This window comes from Mirounga leonina, unplaced genomic scaffold (genome assembly GCF_011800145.1).
Source record: "Mirounga leonina isolate KUSES-001 unplaced genomic scaffold, KU_Mleo_1.0 Mir_115, whole genome shotgun sequence".
NCBI classification, from domain to species: domain Eukaryota; kingdom Metazoa; phylum Chordata; class Mammalia; order Carnivora; family Phocidae; genus Mirounga; species Mirounga leonina.
This window is the reverse complement of record NW_023270268.1, coordinates 88,852,762-88,878,185: the sequence shown is the minus strand read 5'-3', so window position 1 is coordinate 88,878,185 and position 25,424 is coordinate 88,852,762. Positions and strand designations below refer to the sequence as shown.

Below are 25,424 nucleotides of genomic sequence, written 5' to 3'. Positions count from 1 at the left end.
AGCGGCAGGCAGAGGGAGAGGGAGAAGCAGGCTCCCCGCTGAGCAAGGAGCCCGATGCAGGACTCCATCCCAGGACCCTGGGATGATGACCTGAGCTGAAGGCAGATGCTTAACCAACTGAGCCACCCAGGTGCCCCAAGTCAGCCTCTTTTAAACCTACCATAGCTTGTCAGGTTTTCCTGAAAACCTATTGCTATTAGAATTTAGCACACTTTTCCTGCTGTACTCAGCACCTAATGCTGGGGGCTATTGCTGCTTATGATTAGACACAGCTTTTTTTTTTTTCCCCCAAGAATGAAGTATAATTATCTTCTAGCACTGTGCATGTAGATGGCTGCTAAACCATAGATGTGGATCATGTTCCTTTAGATGAGGAGTGATTTGTCCTATTTACGGTTCCAGCATAGCAGCTTACGTATAATAGGTGCCTGATAAATGGTTTTGAAGAAAGGCTTATGTTTTCCCTATTATATACCTAAACACTAATTTCTGAACCCATTTTACATTTATCATGATTGAAGTTCATCGTCTTGTTTGTAACTTTTTGCTCCTCTATTTTTTATTTTGTCATCTGTCTTAATGTGGGATGACTTCTGGCTTTTGTGCTCAAGACAGATTTGGGAAGCATGCCTTTTGTGTCAATACCAATGAATAAAAGAAATACCAAGTCTTGTTATTTTTTTTTTTCAATCTGACACAGTGGCTTGGTGGAAAACATGCTAGATTCTGTAAGCCTTAATTATATTATTTTTAGCAATGCTAATTTACATTGTTTCTATAAATAAGTCATTTTGACTTTCAGAACTTTGGTCACTTCATCTGTAAAATGCCTTACCTGCTTCAGAGAGTCAGTAGGATGATCAAATATGATAATATATTTGAAAGCAGTTTTTAAAATGTTTTAAAAATTATATAAATCCAAGGTTTGAAGTTGTTTTTGTTATTAATGATCTATTGAGAATCTCATTAAATGTTGAATGAAATAGTTCTTTTTTTTTTTAAGATCTTATTTATTTGAGAGAGAGAGAGAGTGCGAGCACAAGCAGGGGAAGGGGCAGAGGGAGAAGCAGACTCCACACTGAGCAAAGAGACCAGTGCAGGGCTTGATCCCAGGACCCAGAGATCATGACCTGAGTGAGCCAAAGGCAGAGGCTTAACCCACTGAGCCACCCAGGTGCCCCTGAATGAGATAGTTCTTATTTGTAATTTTGCGATTTGTTTTATAACACCTAAGGTTTGAGTGTTTGGGTTAATAAAAATGTATTTTATACATAGTTTTATTTCCCTAAAGTTTACTAATTTGGTTTGTCATTGGGAGCAGGAGTGGGGGAAGTAGAACTTTCAGGGTTATGATCCATTTCATGTTCTTGAAATAACATCCATCGTAATTATATTTTGTGCTACACAGGACTTTGTTTTTTGCAATTTGAATTGTGGGCCTGTGAAATTTTATTAACTTGTTTGAAAAGACTCTGCATCAGCATTGTGTTTGTTCTGCTAAATTACCTTGACTTTTTAATTGAAAGGCAGTTTATTATAATTTTAGTATCAGCACTATAGAAAGTCATAGAAATATTTAACAGTCATGTAGTTTGAACCCTCTCTGATGAGGAGGGAAATTATCTTGTCTGCCTGACTTTTAATAGATGACATTCACCCACTGGATCTGCCAAACCAATGTATAAAGATATTGTATCAGCTTCTAAACTGAAAACTCAAATGGAAGTGAAATTCAAATTGGCCTCTACTTGATGTATGCATGTCCCAGAGCACTGGGGAGTATATGAAATCAGTCCTAACACAGCTACTTTTCCCCATTCTGATTATGATGATCCTAATTTAACCCTTTCCTATGTGAACGATTTTGATTCTTTATGCAATAACAAGTGATTTCAGTACCCCCATCCAGTGTAAAACACCCTCTTGGTCATCATTTCTATATAATACAAGAAGCAAACCCCCAGGGTGAGCAAATTGAATGAATTGAATGAAAATACTTGCTTTTTGTTTACTAGCCTCTGAAGTTATTTCATCCATCTCAGCCCATTTATCCTACGTGTAATAGGAATTCTTACAAAATGAAGTGGGAATATTTGTGTCAAGGATCCTGCACAGGGGTGGGTTACGTGGCTCCTGGCTGGGAAGTCTGTAGGTCAGGCCACACGGTGATAACCATTTCTGAATCCGTGAGCTAAAAACCTTGCATGAGGGGGAGTTGGATCAGCTCCTATTTCATTAGCTTACAATAAAACTCTCTTTGTTGTTAAATAGTTAGGATGTGTACTAAGTAAATAATTCAAATTCAATTAGTAGTTAAAAAGTATACGATGAAAAAGATGTGTACAATGCAAATAATTCAAATTCAATTAGTAGTAAAAAGGTATACGATAAAAAATGTCTACCCTCCTATGGCCTCCAGCTTTTCTCTTTAGGGGTAACTCTGAATGTTTCTTGGGTATTTTCCCAGAGAATTCTATAAATTTACAAACGTGTGTGTGTGTGTGTCCCCGTGTGTCCGTCCTTTTTAAAAAGATAACACACTTTTCCACACCTTTTTCACTTACATATCTTAGATGTCATTAATATCACTACATACAGAGTTACTTCCATTTTTAATGGTTGCATAATACACCTTTGGATGTTTGATAAATTTTTAAACAACCAACCCCCCTATTGGTGGACATTTAGCTTATTTTTAATCTTTTCATACTACAAACAATATTGCAGTGAGTGTTCTCTATATTCTTGGACCTTAATAGCTATAGGATAAATACCTAGAAGTGGAATTGCTGGGTCAAAGAGTAAGTGCATTATTTATTTTGATAGGCATTTTCAAATGACCTATCAGAAGATCAACTATTTCCAGTTCCATCAACAATGTTTAATTTACAACAGAAATTTTGTCTTTCTAGTGATAAAGATTTCCTCTTCTCTTCCTAGAATTCAGATACCTAGGAAACCAAAATCAGAAGATTTTTAATAAGCATGAAGCCAAGGGAGTGGAATGGTCTTAAGGGGTTTTCAGACAGGGCCGCCTGCCTCACCAGGCTCTACTTTTCTGAGACATCCTGTGCCCATCTCTCTCCCTCTCTCTCTCTCCCCCGGTAACATGCGTGATTAAAAATCAATAAAACCAAAGCTCTCCTTTCAAGACTTCGTACTGATAGTCCCCTTTCTGTATGTCCTCATCATTATATTATCATTCTTTCTTTTACAACATGCAATTATTCTGTTATATACAGATTGTGGTAATTTTTCAGTTATTTTAACTTGCCTGATTACAAATTACAGGTGAGGGTTTATCTCTTTCAGAAATAAAAATGTCGAAAGGATTCTTTCCAAACGTGTTTCCTAAAAACAGCTCATTCTATTAGTGGTTTGTGAATCCTTAGAAGTAGCATTTCCTGATTCTTAAGAGTTTGATTTTTCCTGTCATTTATTTCAATATTTTCATATTTCAAACTCCTAGACTCATTCGTGTTTGGGTCAATAGCCAACTCTGCTCTGATTACCACTGACTGACTGATAAATTATTATAAAGTGTTTTGTAGGTAGAATATGCTATAAAAGTGACATTCCATCCCTACATTTCCTAATGTGCCACTGAGTCACGTGTAAAGGGGAACGTGTTGATTGATTTACGTGATCTGTGTCTGGCAAATACATAGTGAGCATGAGGGGCTATGTTTTTAAGAATCTTGAAAATTACTTCATATTTTAAGTGGTATTTATTTATTTATTTATTTATTTATTAAAGATTTTATTTATTTATTTGAGAGAGAGAGAATGAGAGACAGAGAGCATGAGAGGGAGGAGGGTCAGAGGGAGAAGCAGACTCCCTGCCGAGCAGGGAGCCGGATGCGGGACTCGATCTTGGGACTCCAGGATCATGACCTGAGCCGAAGGCAGTCGCTTAACCAACTGAGCCACCCAGGCGCCCTTAAGTGGTATTTATTTTAACTATGACATGCTTCCCATTTAATTCTGTGAATAGGTTGGTCACTGCTTTAGCCCTCAGTCTGTTCTTTATTCGCTGTCATCCTTTTGTTCTCTCTCTTCATGTGTATCTTCTAGTCCAAGAAAGTCAGTATAATCACCAGCCATTTGTGTTATAGAATTACTAAATATTTTATAATCCTGAAAGGCTAGTGTTATTGGAGGAAGAAACGGGAGTTGAGGTTACTGTACAGAAACTCTTTTCCTTAACAGATACTTTTATTTAAAATATTTTCCCAGAAAAAATAAAAAATAAATAAAATATTTTCCTGGGAGTTCCCCTCTACTTGCTAGATGAGATGCTGCCCAGTTCATGAATCATTTAATAAAGCCAATTAGACCTTCAGAATTTTTAAAAACAAAAAATAAATACTTTCCCAATAACCTTAGGCTTAGAATAAATTCTACTCATTATTATCTGTGGGTATGATATACTTACTAGTCTATATGGGATGTGTTTTAAGTTTCTGTAGGATATCATTTTTTTCCCTCATTGGTTCTTTTTTCACCTTCAAATTTAAAGTAATGAAGGTTTGTATGCAGAAAGTAGCTGTGAAATAGCTATTTGGAGTGGGGTGCATTTCCCTAAACATTCTTCTAAGAATAAGAATAACGTCCTTATTCAAAGATTCTGCTATGGAATCAGGTTAATGGGTTTCTTATTGCTAAGCTGGGATCCTAACCACTATTTATTATACATCTCTGGGTGAAATTTTTTTGTGTTCTAAGAAAGTTACATATTTTTTAAAAAACTGTTGACATAAAACTCATTCCAAAATTGAAGACTAATTCAAGTGTTTCTCCAGGAATTACATACTGGATATTTTTATTTTGTACTTGAGGGCAATTGCTAACTAGTCCCTTTAAGTATGTAATTTTCAGTAACACTTAATGTTTCTTACATTTATTCTTAGATTTTAAGTTCTGTTTAAAATTGTAGAATGAGTTTAGATTTCAAATTAAGTTGCTATATTTTATCTAAACATCTGTCAGCCAGGAGTGTGACTAAGGGAGAAGAATCCTTTTAATTATTATTATAGTGGTAAAATTGTTTCTGTGCTTTGGAATAATCCATACCAAAAAGACAAAGCAAATAAACTGGTAATCATCCAGCAACAAAACCTTCTATCTATTCCACAAAACCTGAGCAAAGAGCTGACAGATAGTGATACTTTATCAAACTATATCAGCTACCATTGAAAAGATATAAATTCCAGAGTTGATACTTACTGAAAGAGAATACCCAGAAGATCTCTCTGATAGGACTCACTGCTGCTACCATGAAACTAAAATGTTTGTGTTTTTATTTTAGTGACATTGTATGCCTCCTGCATTCTCCTGGGAGTGTTCTTGAATAGCAGTATACCTATATTTTTTGAGCTTTTTGTGGAAACTGTCTACCCAGTTCCAGAAGGAATTACATGTGGAGTTGTCACTTTTTTAAGTAATATGTTCATGGGAGTACTTTTATTTTTTCTCACATTTTATCACACAGGTAAGAAATTTGACTTTTTATTTCCTATCTAAATGTGTTACCAAAGAGGTTTGGGGCACTGGTGTATAGGGAATTTATATGGAGAATTCTCACCAAAGCAAATAACTTTATTTGAGCTTTCATGTGCCAGTAAAAAAAAAAAAAAATCCTCAGTTGTTTTTCTTGAAATGCATCCTAAGCCTGATCTAGTGCACGCTCACTCCCCAGAGTTTCTGATTTCATGAACCTGGACTGGGGCCCTGCATTTGTATTTTTAAAAGCCCCTCAGGTGATTCTAATATGCAGTTTCTTTGAGAACCACTGGTATATTGCTTTTTAAAAGGTACTTAGAATCTACTGTCTTAACATAAGATATAAATTAATGCCTGGGGTATATTTGTAGTCACCCAAGGAGTGTGTAGAATGTATAGAACAGCTCTATCCAATGGAACTTTTTATGATGATAGTGATGCTCTTTGTACCGTCCAATACAGTTCCACTAGCCACATGAAACTAGTGCAGGTAAGGAATTGGATTTCTTTAATTTCATTTTAATTAATTTAAGTTTAAATAGCTGCATGTGGCTAGTGGCTAGTGAATTTGTTAGCACAGGGAAAGAGTGAAAAGAAGGTTGAAGTGAGAACCCAGGAGTACACCTTGGAAGAAAAGGGAGACCCTTACAAGAGAGAGAGGGATGGGGTCCTGAACTCAGCTGGAGGAGTTAGGCTTGGACAAAAGGAGTTAGGAGAGGAGGCAGCGTGCGTGGGCACAGAGGCAGACACGTTTCCTGGGGAGATCATTGAAGGAACTCTTTGATGGCACCAGCTTCTGCTTATAAGCCAATCTGTTAAGAACTGGTGGGAAGATAGTGGAGGAAGGGCTTACAGAGAGAATGAAGCGTTAAAATAACCTTTGAGGGGTGGGAGGAGACACTATGGGAACAGCTGGAAAGGTTGCTAGGCATGTTGAAGGCAGGCCTGTCTGATGCTGGGGTCCATGGGTTTGTAGTGATTCCGTTTTGCATAGTTGTTTGGTTATCTCTGATATCCTTTCTTCTCCTGTCTAAAATCTTTCTTACTGTTTCAGAAAATTTGAGTATAATTTTCTGGTATTCTTTTTTTCATGTTAAAATATAAGGACTTATACTTGTGATTCTTGAATGTAGAACTTTTATTAATTTCTACTAGGCTTAGATCCTATTTTATTTCCTCATCTTAATCTATTACTAACCCTTTTCCCTCATTGCTATTCTCTTAACTGCTCATCAAATACCAGTAAATTTGGATAATTTGTACATGGAAGAATCTAATTTGTAAGATTCAAGTGTAAGAAATGCTCCCAAATGTGGCAATCCAAGAGTCCTAATTGTTTATAGGAAACTTTCCAACAGGTTTAGAATTGAAATAATAGCCATGATAACCGGCTTGACTGGAAAATAAATTTTTGACTTTTCAAAGCTGATGGAACAGTCTGGCCTGGGTTTTGGACAACTTTTGGTATAGCATTTTCACCTAACAGCAGAAAGCATCTGAATGATATATTAACTTAATATATCATCTGTAATTAACAACAGATTATTTCCATCAATCAGTAATGCAGGTAAAGTAGGTTTTAACGTTCCTAAACTTGATCTAAGTTGAGTTTCTCATTTGGAGGAGAGAGATTAATGAAGGCAGCCCACTGTTTACAGTCCCCCTGGAAACGTGTTTCCATCAGAGAAAATGCCATCAGGAGGTGTTGGAATAAGGCCTTTGCTTCCAATGTGTTTTCTAAAACAGAACAAACTATTCTAAATAAAATAAACAATTACTAATTACTACACATCAGCTTTCATCCACTTCAGTATATCACAGTTGAAATTAAGAGGCTCGATGCCTCTCTCTTGCATGATAAAGTGTGAGGGATGGCTGTGTTGCCCCTTCAGGTGATAGAAACAATTTTCCAGCTCATGGGCACAGCTTTGCTAAGTGGTCCCTGCAGCCTGGCTAGAGTGTGGTTTTTTCTGTCTGCTGGAAATAGAGTTTTGTCCTCCCAGTATATAAAAACAGTAGATGCCAAATAATGTTATTCCCTGATAAACCTCTTGCATGTGGTCTCTAAAGTATAGCATATATTTATTAATCTGTTTAAGGCAAAGAATACCCCTCCACTGTGTGAGTATGGAAGAGCCCAGCGTACTCCTTACCATTTTGCTTGGCCGGTAGAGTGTGTCCCTCCGCGAGTCCACCCTCAGCTTTCGATCTGTTCAACAGAGATGAGTCTAGTGCGAGTGAGCATCAGTAGGTGCTCACCACCACCACCCCCATTTTGCAGATCCTAGTGACCAGATACAAGCAGATATTTTTGTTTCTCTGGCATAGGTAGCAGAACAAACACTTAGCAGTATTTCTGCTAATTCCTATCTCACTGATATAATCAAGGATCTATCTAGCTGGGGGAAAAAAGCTTCCTTCTTTTTGGTTGGTTTCTGATCACATGTTTGTATACATATCTGTGTCAATGTTAAAGGCTTATGCCTCATCTCCATGATTATTGTGGAAAATGAGACGTTAATAGTTAATTTTAATCCAGCAAGATGACTTTCAGGGAAAAAAAAAAATCTCAGTACATTTTGACATTGGAGAAAGTTAATCAGAAGGTATGTGTGAAAGAGCCTAGGCCAGGTCAGTCACTGGCACCCACCAGATGTTTGTCATATTTCCTTCTAGATAATTCACTGCTTGCTAGTAGGAATTTAAATATCTAGGCTTCCATTTTAAAGGAATGCTTTTACCTGTTTATGTGTGAGTGTGTGTAATAAATGCACACAGATATGCCCACATCTCCCTAAGGCCAACATCACTAGAACGATGGATGACAACCTTGTTGAGGCTCTTTCACATAGGATTAGCCAATCTTGCCCCAAAAATCCTGCTGCAGAAGCCTACACACCTTGTAACTGAGGTTCGAGGATATATACGCGACAAATCTAAAAATTTTGCGGAGTTATTTCCTAAAAATAACTTTGAGTTCCACAGCCTACTACCCTAAACATTTCTTGGGATGAAGGAATTCCCTTCCATTACAGCCAGCATTCAAACGCCATAATTCCATCATGTTAAAACTTGAAAAACTCACCCAGAAGTTAGTTAGGTATCAGGATTCAGTTCTGTCAGCTACATGATTGGAAGGCCTGGTTTTTAATCATCACGAAGATCTGTGGTTTCGTAAGGTCACTCCTCAAAGAAGTACTAAACTTCCTGACTAGAGTTTATTTCCCCACAATGTGACTGTGTCAGAGATAATTTTTCAGGGCTGTACAGACTAACCCCCAAATGACCCCATCAGAATGGCTTGCCTAGCAAGAAAGCCTCTGCTGGTGGTTGGCTTGCAGATTATGGCTGTTACCGTCGTGGATGGTGGGCATCACACGAGCTTCGATGCCAGGTGCCATTGGCTTTTTGGAGCTCAGGGTCACAGGGTCTCCCACATCCTGTTCTCTCTCTGTTTGGGGTACTTGGAAAGTGTGAGAAGTTTCTTAGAGTTTTTCTGTCTTGGGTTTTTCAAGGTCACTTTAAAACACACACACACACACACACACACTGTTACTTGCTCCCTAATACAGGCATATTTGTAAAACTGAGTTGCTTCCAATAATGTTTGCTTGGAGAATCTCTTGAGTTATTGCAGACAATACAGTGACACTTTATCCTAATAACTTCACATATAAAATCAATGGGAGGGTGCTGTTAATGTTCTTTATATGCTCTGAAATATATTCTAATGTTCTATTTTTTGTTTGGAACTTATTCTGAAGTTTGTATTGTTTGCTGTTTTTTTGTTCTAGAAGCTTTGCAGCAGGTTTTGGCTAAATGCGCTAAAGGTTTTTACCTCAGGCCTTTCATTTTGAAGTAGCTGACCATGAATTTGAGGTTGCGTTGTGGCTCAGAAGATTCAGGGGCTTGGCTGAAGAGTGAGGCATTGACTGTTGGTTACCAGAACAGGTTCACCAGATGTGGACTAGTAAGGAGTAATTTTATATGTAGGGAGTAATTACACATGTTACAGTCAGATCTATTGGGTAGTTAATGCGAGTGAAAGGAGCAGGGCATTACACCATGAAATCATGAGCTCACGTGGCTCCTCTTGAATGAAAATGGAGACAGTTTTGTTAAATCATTATAATTCTGCTTAAATCCCCAAAGAAGGTAGGAGGTTGGTTCTGGAGGGTAGCATCTGGGACCAGACAAGTACTTCAAGGTGGTAAAAACTGAAAGCATGGCATCATTAAAGGGAAAGATGTGAAAAGTATAATAGTGCTTCTGGAAGAAAAAGGTGAGAGGATGAGCGAAATCCTAATTAGTTCAGTCCCAAAAGAGCATCACCATTTGGTGCAGAGTCCACTTCACCAAGTAAAATGTAGGTACCTGTCCAAACTGTAAAATTAGCAAAGACTACTCCAGATGTAGTGTATATATAATAAATGACAGAGAACCAGCAGAAATATAGAAAGAGGCAGATTTAAAGTATGGATTTGTATTTTCTCTAGTGAAAGGAAAAAAAAAAAAAGGAATACTAGAAAACTGTGCTCACTTTAAAAAGGTATAATGGTTGGGGCACCTGGGTGGCTCAGTCGGTTAAGCATATGCTTTCGGCTCAGGTCATGATCTCGGGGTCCTGGGATCAAGCCCTGAGTTGGACTCCCTGCTCAGCAGGGAGCCTGCTTCTCCCTCTCCCTCTGTTCCTCCCCACTGTTCATACTCTCTCTCTCTCTCAAATAAATAAATAAAATATTTTTTTTTTAAAAAAAGGTATAACGGTTAAGAATAAGAAAGTTTCAATGAATCAGGACCTTGTTGGTTCAATTATGTCATATGACAGCAGGCTCAGAAAGGACAGCAGGTGACTTTGCTACTGCAAAGTCATATTAAACGTTTAAGCAAACCATTTCCTGCTTATTAGAGCACCTAAGCTGTGGATGATGTGAATGGTTTGCAGTGGGGAAATGTAGAGATGCATATCTTTTTGCCTTCTGAAAAGCCCAATAATTTCAAAGAACACTTGTAGTTGGTTGAGCCAAGTGAACTTAACTAAAAGGTGGATTTGACTTCTCAGAGGTGAGCACAATAGTAAAAACCAGGCTGTAAACCATAACACTAAAGAACAATTATGAGGCATTTTTATAGATTTCATCTGAACCCAGGGAGAAGGAATAATTTTACAACTCTGATGAAATAAAAGGTCTGCTTTGGCAATGTTTGATAAATTTCTAGGTTTCAGGGGAGCAAGGACAAGTTGGGTGTTGCTACATGAGTGTTACTCTAGCCCCCCCAAAAATACGATCTCTGTAAGATTTGGGAAGTGTCCTTGTTGTAGAGCACTTTGTCAAAACATACTTTTTTTTAGCTATTGCTTAAAATTTGACCTTAAAGTCAAAATACTCACTTTTAATACAAACAGTATGCTGTTCTATTTTACTGCTTTTTCTCTCCTTTTTTTTTTTTTTTTACTGCTTCTTTTTGCCTGTTAAAATTATCATCTGAAATCCAGAAGCTGTATGGTTAATATAAAAGCTGACAATTCTGGTGTGTCATTTCAGGGATTATCGGAATGAAGGCAAGATTCCAGGGGTCACAGCCTTTCTGGGTATTTAGATTATAGTCAGTCCAAGTAAAGCACAGAAAACAGCTTTGCATAGAAATACCACTGAAATATGTCTTTGTTATATGCTATAGAATAGCATGTCTGACTTTTAAAATGTAAAAATTGAGATGCAGGGAGGCTGCTTTTGTAAGCATATTACAAAAAAAAGGTATTTCAGCACCTTTTCTTACCACTTGGTTTTCTGATTTCCATTTCTGAGCATAAATTGCTCTTTTAGCCATATGAATTATGGATTGAACTAAAACAGCAGTGTAGAAATGTTTAGGATGATTTTTGAAGATTAAGCCAGTATTAGTATTCTCTAGAAGTACAAAAGAAAAATATAAACCTATAGCAGTGCCCAAAGGAAAGAAAATGTACCAGGGAGCTTTTCCCCCTCATTTGTTTTTGTTTGTGTTTAAGATTTTATTTGTTCATTTGAGAGAGAGCACAAGTGGGGCCGGGGTGGCAGGGTGGGCAAAGGGAGAAGCAGACTCCCCACTGAGCAGGGAGCCCACCACAGGGTCTCAAACCTAGGACCCTGAGATCATGACCTGAGCCGAAGGCAGACGCTTAACCCTGAGCCAGCCAGGCACCCCTGTTGTTTTGTTTGTTTAATTGAAATTGCTAAATGGATATTAAACTAGGGAATACAACCTCTTCATGCCAAGAAGCTGCTCACTTGTGCACCCAGAGCCTCAGGATTACCTGGCAAGGAGGGCTGGGTAGAAGGAGGCAGAACAGAGGCACAGCTCAAGGACCACTGGAGCTGGAGGAGGCCGCGGCAGGCAGCCACAGTGAGCTGGGATATCTTGGTAGCACGAGGCTGGGATTGGCCTGTGGGCAAGTCGCGAGTTCATGAGCCAGCATTTTTGAATAAGCATGTTCTTGATACCATTAAACCAAGTAACAAGAGAATTGCCTGTTTAGATGATTCCTCTAGGTTTTCGGGTAATTGACGTTGTACGTACCGTTTATGCTAGTAGGAAAAAAAAGACAACTAGAAAGAAAGAAACCAAGATATTCACAGTAGTTTCTCTGATGGTAGAATTAGGATTAATTTGTTATATTTCACTTTATTGGTTTTTTTCATGTATTTTCTTTTTTTTTTTTTAAAGATTTTATTTATTTATTTGAGAGAGAGAGAATGAGAGAGAGCCCATGAGAAGGGGGAGGGTCAGAGGGAGAAGCAGACTCCCTGCCAAGCAGGGAGCCTGATGCGGGACTCGATCCAGGGACTCCAGGATCATGACCTGAGCCGAAGGCAGTCGCTTAACCAACTGAGCCACCCAGGCGCCCTTTTTCATGTATTTTCTAACCTGTTTTACAATGATTACTACTTGCTGAGAACTAGATATTTCTCTCCAAGAAAATCTAAAAGTGTTATCTCCAGATTCAGGTGATTTTCTTATTTGTCTTTCTAAACTGTCAGATTTTTTTTTTTTTAAGATTTTATTTATTTATTTATTTGCCAGAGAGAGAGAGAGCGCAAGCAGGGGGAGAGGCAGGCAGAGGGAGAAGCAGGCTCCCCGCTGAGCAAGGAGCCCGATGTGGGACTCGATCCCAGGACCCTGGGATCATGACCTGAGCCGAAGGCAGACGCTTAACCATCTGAGCCACCCAGGCACCCCTAAACTGTCAGATATTTCTAAACAGAGACAAGAGTGATAGTGATAGAGGGCATTTAAAAACAGCGAACAAATGTTTAAAGGTGATTTTTTTTTTTCCTTTGGAAGAATAGATTTTTTTTTTTTTGCCACCAAAGTCAAAGTGGGTTAAGTTGATGAGAAGTTATTAATAATACTGATTAAAACTATTGCACATGAAAGTGGTATAATACACTGCAGGTCCACACCTAGACTCCAGATCGCCACTGTTTCTTGAAAACCGGTTCTCAGGCCTCCCACAATGCATTTATTGTTGTTACACATGCTTTTGGCTGGGGGAGCACAGTGCTCATGGCATACAGGTGGTATTCCGCTGGTGACATATGAATGCTTACAACTGCGTGTTTTTGTCTTCCAGAGTTGTCTTGGTTCAACTGGTGCCTTCCCGGGTCGTGTTTGCTCAGTCTCCTCCTCATTCTGTGCTTCAGGGAATCGTATGACAGACTGTATCTTGATGTGGTTGTCTCAGTATAATGGCACGAACGTGAAGGAATTTAAAAAGGGACTGGAAATCATACTGCATACTGCACATTTGCTTGGAGTTGCACACCTAACGGGAAAAACAAAAGGAGAAGAGAGAAACTTCACTCAGAGGTTTTGTTAGGTTACAGATGATCACATTCATTTCATGACTACTAGGTAATAATAATGTGGGACTTAGGGATACTAGGGGATTGAAAGACTATACAATGGCACACCTGTGCCTGGTTCCGGGGTCGGAAGTGTGGATATCTTACACGTAAAGCACTACCTAAATAATGTCCTCTATGTTTTGTGCCAGTGCTGAACTACTGATTGATCATTTGTAATTATGGAAAGAAAGAAAGGGTATTTGTCACATACCTTACCTAAGTCACATATCAGAGTAGGAAGAAATGCCACTAACTTCTAAAGAAGTTTAAACCCTCTATCAGATTTTAATTATAAAATAGGCAAGAGGTCTATCGATGATCAAAATTAGCCACGTGTACACTACGTTTTTTCTAATAAAGCCATTTCTTATATGACTCCTTATTTTTAATTAGGTCAGAAACCTTTGCCATCTTTATTACGGTGAACAAGTGCTTCCCACTGATTTCAGAGCACATACTTTGTGTCTCGATCTCAACTTATCCTTGTTTCTGTGAAATACAATTTCATCTACTAGGCTCTTAAATAATTATATTAAAGGTGACTAAATGTTCGGTATAGTCGCATTAAATACTGTATGAAAAATGTAATTCCGTACTGATTTAGCACTTTGTTAAAAGTGAAATGACAAATCACATAGAACATTCTGTGTCTTCATGCTATATATACATATACATGTATATGTATATATATATATGGTGGCATGGGATGTAAAGTCCAGTAAAGTCCAGCACCAGCTATTATTCGCTAGGGTTGCAGTTTATTAAATGACCCTTGTTTGAAAATAACAATTTCTAATGTTGAAACTTCCAAATCTGTTGAGTGGTTTCTGGATTACATTCTTGTATTTCAATTCAGGTTGTAAAATACTCAATTCTGTATGGAGTCCGTACATTTGAGAAGGCGATCTTTTGCCAGTACCTGTTTTCTTTGTATGGATGATAGTTTTTTTAAAAATGACAGTTACTCATTGGACAGCTCTCAGACATATATTTCACTGTGACATAAAATATGCTCCAATGGGATTATGATACTACCACTGTTCACATTTACATCATTCCCCTTACCCAGGAAACCCACACATTTTCCCAGAAAGACAAGAACAATACTTTCTTTGCCTTCATTATTCTCAGCTTCCTTCAACCCCCTCTCTTTTTTTTTCCTCCCTTGAAAGTATATCTTCATTGTCAGCTAAATACATTTTTATTTGTCTTTCTCTGGACAGAGTGCAAGCCAACTCCTCTCTTAGCCTTGGTGGTAGAATGTGGTTAAAGAGAGCTAGTTAGCCCTCCGCTCTGCTCATCTCACCATGTGTGCACACACCCTCACACACAGTCCCAAATGCTCCCCCTTCTCCCCCTTCATAAGGCCAAAGCTGTGTGGGAACTCACCCCGGTCTCAGAGGGGGTCTAAGCCTTCTTCTGAGATCCTAAATTGTGCTCCTTGAAAAGTAAGAAATTCAGCCTCTGTCTTCCATCACCTTTAAATCAGCCCCTTTATAACCATCCTGCTAACTTAGCATCGAGAACTGAAGGAACTAAGGAACCTGCTAAAGAGAAGAAAGCTAAGGAACTTGCTAAGAGAAGAAAGCTAAGTAGTTCCAGTTAACTCTGTCACCCTTCAATAAAAGGAAAGCAGGATTCTTGAAGATGATTGAAAGCCAGCCACTATGGATATTAGCAGTCCATGAGCCGGTGCTAAACTAACCCCCAGCCCTTCCTTTTTGGATAGAAGACAGAAAGGAGAGGGAAGAACTAGGAAGTATTTGGTTTTAGTCAGAACTATTGTGTTTGAGGACACTGTATATGAAATTTTGCTATAATAAGACATGAAGTAGAACATTTTAATTTTAGTTAATTCTACTTTTAAGACAAAGTGAAGAAAAACACTTTAAAAATATTACCTAAATGACTAGTTTAATGACATCCCATGTGGGTAGTGATGAAAAATTCCTACATTGTACCAGACACCAACCATTGTTTTTAGCACACATGAAATGAGATGAGTACTTCCGTCTATTCTATCTGCTTACCCCTCTGGCAGACGCTTGTTCTAATCACAAACTGCAACTGATAGAACTAAAGGGGAGAGAGGACTACACATTATTCATTTCCCTGAATATTTCAAGTCATATGCATTTTTTACTTGTTATTTCTAGCATGCATCACAATAGACCAGCTGTTGTCTTTGTACTTTCTAAACAAACATTACAGAGTCCCAATGAAATTTTATAACGAAAGAAGTCTGAACCCTCTACTAAGCCAAGCCCCTCATTTTAGAATTTATAGAAACAATCCCACAGAGGTTCAGGGTCTTGCTGAAGGTCACAGTCCTAGTTAGTGACAGAAGTAGAACCAACTGAAACCCACACCTTGTGACTCCCAAAGCAGGGTTTTTCCCTACTTCACAAAACCGCAGCTTAATTCAAACATTTCGGGGGGTTTGTGAGTACTCCTCCATGTTCACACATGGTGGGGCTCCAGAGCAAATCATCATTACTCAGTATGGAAAGTACAGGGATCCAATTAAGGTGACTGGTTTTTAAGTAAGATCATTCTGTTTTCTTCATCCTGTTGGTGCTCTAACATCTCTGAGTCTTCGCTTGCAGGGACGTGATATAAAACGATTCTGATGAATAATTCAATCCTCATAAACCAAGTCAACAGCATTAATTGGTAAGGACATGTTGTAGTGTAAGTTCCCCATGGCTTATCAATGAATACTTCGCAGTTTATGGGAAGAAACATTTTTTAATATGGTCCGTGGTCGAGGTATAGGCACAAGATAATTACACACACAAATGCATTTCACTGGAGGATGGAGCTAATAAAATAACAAGAGGGAATCAAGTTCAAGTAGGATTTTGTATGTTTAAGCATATATGGCTTCAGGACCAAGCTTTATCATAGATCATATATTTATGCTTAATTATTGAGAATGTTTACAGCTTGTTTTTATGAAGCCCTTCTAATGAGGGATTCAGCTAAGAGATTTTAAATTGAAGAGATTAAATTCCCATCTACTTCAAATTAGGGGTTTTTTACTCTTATTTTTACTAAAATCTAGGCATTCATCTTGCTGGTTACATAAGTAGTAGCTACATTTTAAACTCAAGATCAAATACGAATGCATAGTAAATGTGCTTTAAATTAATGTTAAAAATCACATTAATTCCACACTGAATTACTGTGATTATACCATTTTATATAGCAAGTGCAAAAGAAAACTATGAGGAAATTTGATGACACCTATTTTGTGGATCTAGGAAAAACAGAATTCCCCTTTAATTTAGAATTATACAGAAAGGGACAAATTAAAGCTTATTTCCATACTATCAAAGAATTCGCTACTCTGTTCGGAAAATATAAGCAATATTCCGGGGGCATGTAGTGTTGGACCATCCCAGAAGAACAAAAGTTGACAGACTTTGGGGTGCTCTTTTAACAGCATCCATTGGGTACTTTGTACTCAGTGGAAGTAGTTGTGTGCTCAGTAAGCGGACGCCTTGGCTGCCCCAAGCGCACGTGTCCTCTCAGGTGTCTGAGACTCTCCTAGGTCTCTGCTTCCTTGAACTGACTTCCCGGCACAGGCTTCACCCTGAGCCCGTCCCTGAGCTCCGAGGCGGAAGCCCAGTCTCATTCTTGACTATGACTAAGGCCATACGCCTGGGCTTCCCTCTCCTGAGCAGGACGCTAGCATGAGTAAATCCAGAGAGATTTAACGGTTCTTCCCACAGCAAGTCTGATAAATTAGAATATTCCCTGAAATGGGAATGACAGAGGTCTCAAACAAGCTTCTCTAGTTATTACCTGTTGCATTTTAGAATATGGACTGTTTCGATAGCCTTATGTAGTCTTTCTGTTGTGCCTTGGAAATCTGGAAGGCCTCAAATGATAGCTTTCCATCTCAACCCACACTCAAAAAGTGAGAGCAAAGGTTACTCCCCCCTAGCTGTTCTGCTCATTCAACAAGGGACACTTACACTTTTTTTTTAAACAACCAAAAAATGAAAGCATGGAATTCATTTCAGCAACTTGATAAAATGTTAGAAACGCATCAAACCATTTTAGCTCTAAAGCACACATCACAGTGCTCTCGGGGCTCCCTCTGGGCACTTCTCGTCTGTAAGGGAGGCTTCCACAGTCTTGACCAGAATGGCAGGAATGACTTGGAGACACTTTTCATTTACCTAAATGTTAAAAATCATACTTCTACTTCATACAACTTAATTTAGGCTTTTTCTAATTCAGATTGATTTTCTTCCCATTGAATCAAAGAGATGATCTAATCCAACTACCTCATTTTACAAATTAACAGAGAACCTTTGAGGTTCAATGCCCCAGCCAAGTTGTAGCAGATAACCTGAGTCCTAGACCAGCATTCTTTCCATAAGTGATCAATGTGGTGACCAGAAATAAATTTTTTAAGTAATTTCTTCATTTCTTTTAAATTTTTGAAAATTAAACAAGAAAATCCATGAATGTATATCCATTATAAAATACCCAGTACAGAAATAGAGTGAAGTCTACCTCCATACAAACACGTGCTGACTATCCATTCCCCTTCTCCAAAGTATTTCCTTATTAATCTTTTCAGAAATTCTTCTGTGCTTTCACATACGTATGTATAGAAACTTAGAGGGGATTTAAAATTAAGTCATCTAGGGAACTGTTTCTTAGACCGTGTTGGCATTAGCTTTTGGGGGGCAGAAGCAGGAGTTTCTGAGATCCTTATTTCTCTCCCAGATGAGTCTGTATCAAATGTAGGAGTAGTTAATAGAGACAGGTCACAAACCTGGTTGTGTACCATCAAACTCTATCATATCCTAAAGTTTAAAAGTGAAATTTAATATGCAATATTCTGTTTTTCTTATTGGAAATTGAGTTTCTGTTTTTATGTGGTCAACTAGGGCCCATGTACTGCGAGAGAAGAAAGTGAATGACCCACACCCGAAACCCAAATTAATTTTCTCGACAGGGCTTCCTTGGCTCTTTGTCTCAGGAGAGACACACAACCGTATAGAAAGCAAAGAATCAAGAGAGTAAACTGTGTGATTCCATTTTTTTAAAAACAATAGCTAATGAAGATTCTGGTGATCCTTCCTATTTTCCTGGTCACTTTCCTTAGCTGTCCTGACTCTCACACTACCCATAAAACGGATGCATTGTAGTAGGACAAGAGTGTAGCTTGGTTTGGTCACCTCTTCCTTCCCTGCCCTCCTTCCCATCCAGCTTTCCCCTTTCCGGTTGCGTCAGATTTTCCGAGTTACCAGCATTAGAGAGGAAAGCTGGCCAGTTTCTTCATGAACTAGACTAGAGACACCCAGGAGCCCCCGGGCCTGGCAGGTGTCCCAGGCCTAGTGTCTTCAGCTGTTTGACCTTGAGCAAGTCACTTCATTTCCCATTTATCACATCTCTGAAATAAGGGAGCCAACAAAGATATTCCCTAAGGTCTGTTCCAGTTCAAAAACTCAGGTCTGTTCTTATTTAAGTAGGAAAAAATGACGAATGACGGAAGCAGTCTCTAAAATTGCAGAGCTTCCCAGCACCGTCATGTTTCCATTTGTGCAGTGGCCCTCCTCCTGTGAATACATGGACTATTCCACTGCACACGCTAGACGAGAAGAATTGGCTTTTTCATTGTATGTGGTAGGAGATAAGCTACAGGTGCTGTTTATTTCCCCCAAAGAACTTTGTATATGAAATGCATCAAACACATCAAAATGTATCAAACACAATAAGAGAGAGATCTGCCATCTGATGTTGAGACAGCGTTCCAGAAGCCAGGTCAGAGCACTGCATTTGCTCGCTGGAATCAGGCCAAACAGGAACCCATCCTTTGGCTTGGTTTGATTCATTGTGAGTCAGGGACGGGTTTGCACCTGTAGAAATCAAACTGTCAGATCAGATGGTAAAGCCCATCCTCAGGCTTATGTATCTAGAGTCATGGCACCAAAGGATTGATTGTAAGTTGCTTTGCCACTATGTCATCCTCGACATGGCCACATTCTGTCAGGAGAGCTGTGCGGATACCTCACAGAGAGCAGAGCCTCAGCTTGTCAAGGCCGGATCTGCGTGCAGGTATTAGTAAACAAGGCTTCACTGAGGCTCTGATGTGAGCACAACAGCTGATGGAGAAAGGAACCAAAAGAAGGGACCAGTCTCTCGCCAGGGCAGCTGCTGAGCACCCTTGGGGCCTTTGGCAAACCACCTGTCCTCTCGGACTTCAGCTTCCGCACCTCTAAATTAAGAGGGTGAGAGTAGATGTTCCTTTGGCTGAAAAGTTTTCTACACCTAGTGGTCACACGTCACCGAAAGTAGAAGACGATAGTAGAGTGCACTACCTATCCCCAATACTTCCAGTTCTGCATTATCATCTCAGATAAAGGCGGAAATTCTACAGGGCCCTGTTAGCTGTTAGTGATGTGCTAACAGGAGCCGGGCAGTGCGAGAAACTCAGGCTGTCAACATACCCGTTTATTCCTTCCCTCGTCCTTCTATTCATTCTGGATACAGAGTAATGATATGTGTGCAGTGTGTGCCTGTGAAGAGAATCAGAAAAACCAAAGATGTTTCTATCCTTCAGGACCCTTTAGACATATTTTAAAAACCATAACACTCTCCTGAACTAACAATTAAAAGAAAGATTGACAGTTTCCCAAATCCTTAATTACACACAGCAGGCACCTAAGTACCTTTCTCATACCATCATTAACCATAACTGATTTCAAGGAAAGGATATTTTGTTCCATTGAAATTTTCATCATAGACAGAAGCTGTATCTATCTGGGAGCATGGAATCAATTTTGGCATTAGGAATCCCAACCTCACCATCACGGCTGGCTTACTAGTCCTTCAGGAAGTTGGGAAGATTGTTGGCGCCTCCATTTTCCTCTGAAGACAAATTTAACAAATGCATGCACACTAAGATACCCATATTCATAAGGCCTTGTGAGTCTCCTTTCTACGGGGAATTTGAATTTTAACAAAGAACAAAGACTAAACACCAAAAGGAAGGATTTCTAATGATAGAACTTGGGATTTCAGCCTGTCAGATAGAGAAGGGCTAGTCTGGGGACTGGAGTCTTTATGGGAGCCCTTCCGGTCTCCCCACCTGCGAGTGAACCCAAGCACACTTGATGCATCACTAGTGAAGTCCCAGCCTCTGAAGACTTTGCAGAAACCCAAAGAATGCTAAAAAAGGGGGGGAGGGGTAGGTTTTAGTTCTGCAGATGATTTTATTTACTACAAATGTCCCCAATTTCAAATTTATCTCCCTCTCCACCAGGAATGTATCCTTTTGGAGGCTTTTGAAAATTAAGTTTTAGGAAAATTCTGCCTCCCTCTTGCTAGATGGCATCTACAAGTCCCAAACAACATCGCTTCCTTTGACCTATGCACATAATGTGCTATTTCTGTTTCGGTCTGTAACTCAGAGAACGTGCCTGGCAGAAGTCAGGAGAGCTGATTGCTCCCACCTCACCTGTCATAGGCAGGACGGGGCCTGCCCAGTGGAATTTAGCTAAGATGAGGGGGTGTGTTGGGGTGGCCTCTTTCTTCTTAGTTCTTTCCTGAACTCACTAATTCACATTGTATTGTTCTTCCTGATCCATAAGTTATTGCTGAGAAATTGTTTTAGTAAGTGACAGAGATGTCTCAGATGCAGCCATCCCTCTCCTCCATAATCCCACTGTCCTTGCAGCTTGTGCCCTAGAATCCTTGCTCCATGTCCCAAGGAAAGTAATTACATTTGTTCTTTTCAGGGAAAAAACATCAATTGATATTTTAGCCCTGACACCTCACTCTCTTTTATCCCAGAATAGAGAAGCCCTTCCATATTTGTTGTCGTTTTCACTCAAGCTTAGTGTCAATCTCCAGGCAGGGCGACTCCATGCTACCCTTCTGATGCCTGTAATCATCCTTCCACCTAACTGGGAGAAAGGTTATTCAAATGAACCAGCTACTGATTTCCTTCCCATCAAGTCTTTTTTTTTTTTTTTTAAAGATTTTATTTATTTATTTGAGAGAGAGAGAATGAGAAAGAGAGCACATGAGAGGGGGGAGGGTCAGAGGGAGAAGCAGACTCCCTGCCGAGCAGGGAGCCCGATGCGGGACTCGATCCCGGGACTCCAGGATCATGACCTGAGCCGAAGGCAGTCGCTTAACCAACTGAGCCACCCAGGCGCCCCACCATTCAGTCTTTTATCAATATTGCTCTACCAGTAAATTCTTTGTTAGCTAGGTCCTGGAATTTATTTCATGTTTTTTTAAACTTTAATTTTTTTCTTACAAAATTGCTTCTTTTATCTTAGAGCAGACTATGATCTTTTTCCTTCTGTGTACTTTATAATACAATTTGTACATAATGGAACATTCTAAAATAAAGTCAGGCAGGGATTTCATCATAGCCAATATTAAATGCCGGGAAAGGCAGATCATATTTAAAAAAGAAAAAAGATCTAGGATGCAAGAGGCTGGATCTCGTAATTCAGCCAGTATGTTTGCAGATCCTGCAGCATGCTGAGCACTGGGCTAGGCGCTGAGGATGTAGAAACAATTAAGACAGTGTCCTGGCCCTCACATTCATTTTCCGATGAGTCCATTCATATAAACCGTGTAGTTCAAAGCTAGCAACACCCCCCAAAAGGCTGCTAGAAGCTTTGTCGCTTATTTCTACAACTGTCTATGGGATCTTACTCTATTTGGAAGAACAGGTTCTAAATCCTGTTTTCTTGGGCCATGACGAATCCATGCGTGTCCCTAACTTCATGGAGTATGACACACTCCTGGACAGCTTTTGAAGGGAAAGGCAGAGAAATCTGTTTTGATGACTTGAGAAGGGGAGAAAGGGTTTAGGAAAGCTAACAAGCTTCCAAAGATTTCCCACCTGTTAGTGCTCTTTCAGACATGGGACTGGGCAGAGGGAAGAGCCTTCTAGTAAGGAGGAGACAAGGCTATGTAAGGAGGCCCAGGAGACCACCGTGGAAGAGTCAGTGAGACGTAAGCCAGGCCTATAGGCATGTGTTAATATATCTGCTGAGCAAAAGTGGAGAAGGAGGTTTGGAGGCAGAGTTGTAGTAGAAGCCAGATTCTGGAAAACAGCCCCGAAACTGGCTTATTCTCACTGAGTCATCTGGCCCAGCCTCCTGCCTCCAAGTACATCCTGCCTGTGGCACGTCTGGCCAACTGCTTTCTCTGCTCAAGAGGGCTGGAGATTCTACAACTTCCCTGTCCCTGTGCCAGAGCCTCTCCCCATTTGCACTGAGAACTTCTTGCTTTCAAGGAATGGAGGCCAGAGGGGGCTGCTCAAGAAACAGTGGCAGAGGGAAGCCGGCAGAACAGATCAAGGCAGAGGGCCCCAGGTAACGAGGGATTGTAGTGGTGAGGGAAGAGTCCCCACGGTTCCCACTTCGCATTGGCGTTTACGCAAGCCGGCGGGAGCGCTGGAAGGCGGCGCCCGCCATCTGGGACTGCCACCCCCCCACCCCCCCCCCGCACAGATGCCCTGTCTGGCATGGTGGGTCTCCAGTTCTGCTCTGAGAAAGCAGTGGGAACAGACATCCATCGCCTCCCAAGAGGAACTGTGTTTTACTCCAAAGGCTGTAACTTTAACAACCCCCCTCCCTTCCATCCTCCAAGGAATGTTCTGTAATTGAAGGCATGCCTTTGAAACCTATTGTGTTTCATGCACTCTGCCAGCATAGTTGCTTTTCATGCCAATTCTTGGATGCAAAGAAATCTTGAGTAGTCCAAGTGGACTTCGATCCAAGTAAAATTCCCGTCTCTTACTCCATTCAGACTTCTCCGTCCACCTCCACCCTCTCAGTCACTCTCCTAGAAGCAAGCCAGAAAGCCTGTCCAGCCAAAATCGCTATCCCAAAGCCCAAACACTTCGTTGTTCGCCTTCTGCTCCTAAGTCACCACGCATTTGGTCTAACTTTATAGTTCTCTGGCTTGAGCGGCCGTGCACTACCTGACAGAGCAGGAAGGCAGGCCGAGGCCAGGGCAGCAGGTGGTAGGTCAGGTGGCTGCAGAAACAGAGCAGGTGCAGCTCCTGGAGCAGGAAACTTCAACAGTCCTATGGCCACCACCACCCATCCGGGGAGTGGGAAGGGGGGGACTAGCATGCCAAAAAGACTCCCCCATTCTCATTCCCCGGGGTTCCTGTAGGTCACCCTGCCTTCAGCCTTGAGGCTCCCTCTTGGCCTTGAGTCACATTCCTGTTCATGCTCCCCACCCCCCACCCCCACCCCCATTCTCTCCGGTTAGTCCAAGGCTGCAGTGAAGTCCCTGATTCCTTTCATTCAGTCTATGGAAAAACAAAGTCCTTTCCTGCCGGGATCCGGGTCCACCCTGGGAACGGTTTTTGGCTGAAACTGCTACAGTTAAACACAAGAAGTTCTGATTACAAGAGCAAAATAGCGTTCCAGCAGGCTGCAGCCGATTCACTGCTTCTGGGGCTCTAAGGAGGAGAATGGGTCAGGGCTGGGCCAGAGGACTGAGCATAGACCAAATGATCTCTTGAGATTCCTCCCAGCTCCAGGACCTGATTTTTCCAATGGCAACACTAAGATCTAGGCAACACAAAGATCTAGACTCTTTGACAGCAGGGGCCCCACCTCTTATGACACCGCATGTGCTCGGGCAAACTTCCTCTTCCCAGCACAAGACATGGTGTAAATATGAACAGGTGCGGGGGGAACTTAGAATCTGCCCCCACGGAGCCTCGGTGCTGGCGGGGGGGGGGGCGGGTTGTGTGCATACCTGCTTGCCCAACTCTGTGACCCAGTGGGTCTATGCAACTGTCAAAGCGTGAGTGTGTGTGATAAATGCCCCTCTGACTCTCACAATTTAGGAGGTGTTCTGTGCGTTTTTAAACAACTCTTACCATGTAAAGATTGTATTACATTTTAATAAAAAAATTTTTTTTGCATTTTACTTTTTTAATATTTGGGGTTTTATAGACTTTGATTTTATGGCCAAGTATACTTTTGTAAGGAAATGTTGAAGTCTTGAATATTTTTATTCTTTTAAAACTATAGTTAATGTCAACTGTAAGCACTGATAAATAGTATTCATGTGCAATTTTCCCTCCTTTTCATCGGGTCTTTTTAAGAAACTATGTTTTGGCAAAGCGTTTTATTTAAAAACTCTGCTTCACTTTACACATTGTGAAGACTGAAGATTCTGAAAAATAAAGATGCATTTAAAATCTCTGTGCTGTTACATTGTGGAAATGGTAATGTGCATTGCTTTGCCAAAGTGGTAATTAAATGTTTAATGGTTTAGAACTCCCAGTTCAGAATGGGGGTTCTAGTCATTACTCACTGTGCAGGAGCTTCCATATAATAAGCCTCCGCTTCTTTGGAGAATGCACATTAGAATGGTGATCGCCTGTTCCGTTAGGAAATACGGTTACATTGATGTCATAGTTACTATGCTGTGGTTTTGCAATAAATGTGGATTGAAAGCACTCGTGATAAAGTGGTCCGCATTTTGTTTTTAATCAAACTCCAAATGGCAGTAGAAGTGCAGCCAAAGCTCCCTGAGCATTTGGGCAGCGAGATACGGTGGGAAGACACGAGCTTGGGAGCAGGATAGGCTGGGCCGAATCCTGCTCCTCTACCAACAAGCCCTGAGCCCTGGGAATTCTTTCATCTCTTTTGGGGATCCTGTGCTCTCCTCCATTAAAAAAGCATAATTAGGGACACCCGGGTGGCTCAGTCAGTTGGGCGTCTGCCTTCAGCTCAGGTCATGATCCCGAGATCCTGGGATCGAGCCCCGCATCAGGCTCCTTGCTCAGCGGGGAGCCTGCTTCTCCCTCTGCCTGCCGTTCTCCCTGCTTGTTTGCTCTCTCTCTCTGACAAATAAATAAAATCTTTAAAAAAAAAAAAAGTATAATTAACATGAAGGAGTGGGATAATTATACTTACCTCACATGGATTTTGTGACAATGGAATGGAGCAGTGAACAGAATGGTCATAAAGCACCGGGCACATCTTGGTGGCCTGCCTGATAAGTGTTGTTTGCCTTCTT

General features: G+C 40.5%; 1 protein-coding gene across 1 annotated transcript in view; it reads left to right on the top strand.

The window, feature by feature from the left end:
• SLC49A4 (solute carrier family 49 member 4) overlaps positions 1–18,797 on the top strand; it is a 76,698-nt gene extending 57,901 nt beyond the window's left edge. The window contains exons 8-9 of the mRNA XM_035000020.1: positions 5,309–5,491; positions 13,118–18,797. Of these exons, the coding sequence (XP_034855911.1) occupies positions 5,309–5,491; positions 13,118–13,233 (299 nt within the window). The 3' untranslated portion in view covers positions 13,234–18,797. The remainder of the gene's footprint in view (positions 1–5,308; positions 5,492–13,117) is intronic.
• Positions 18,798–25,424: the final 6,627 nt, after the last annotated feature.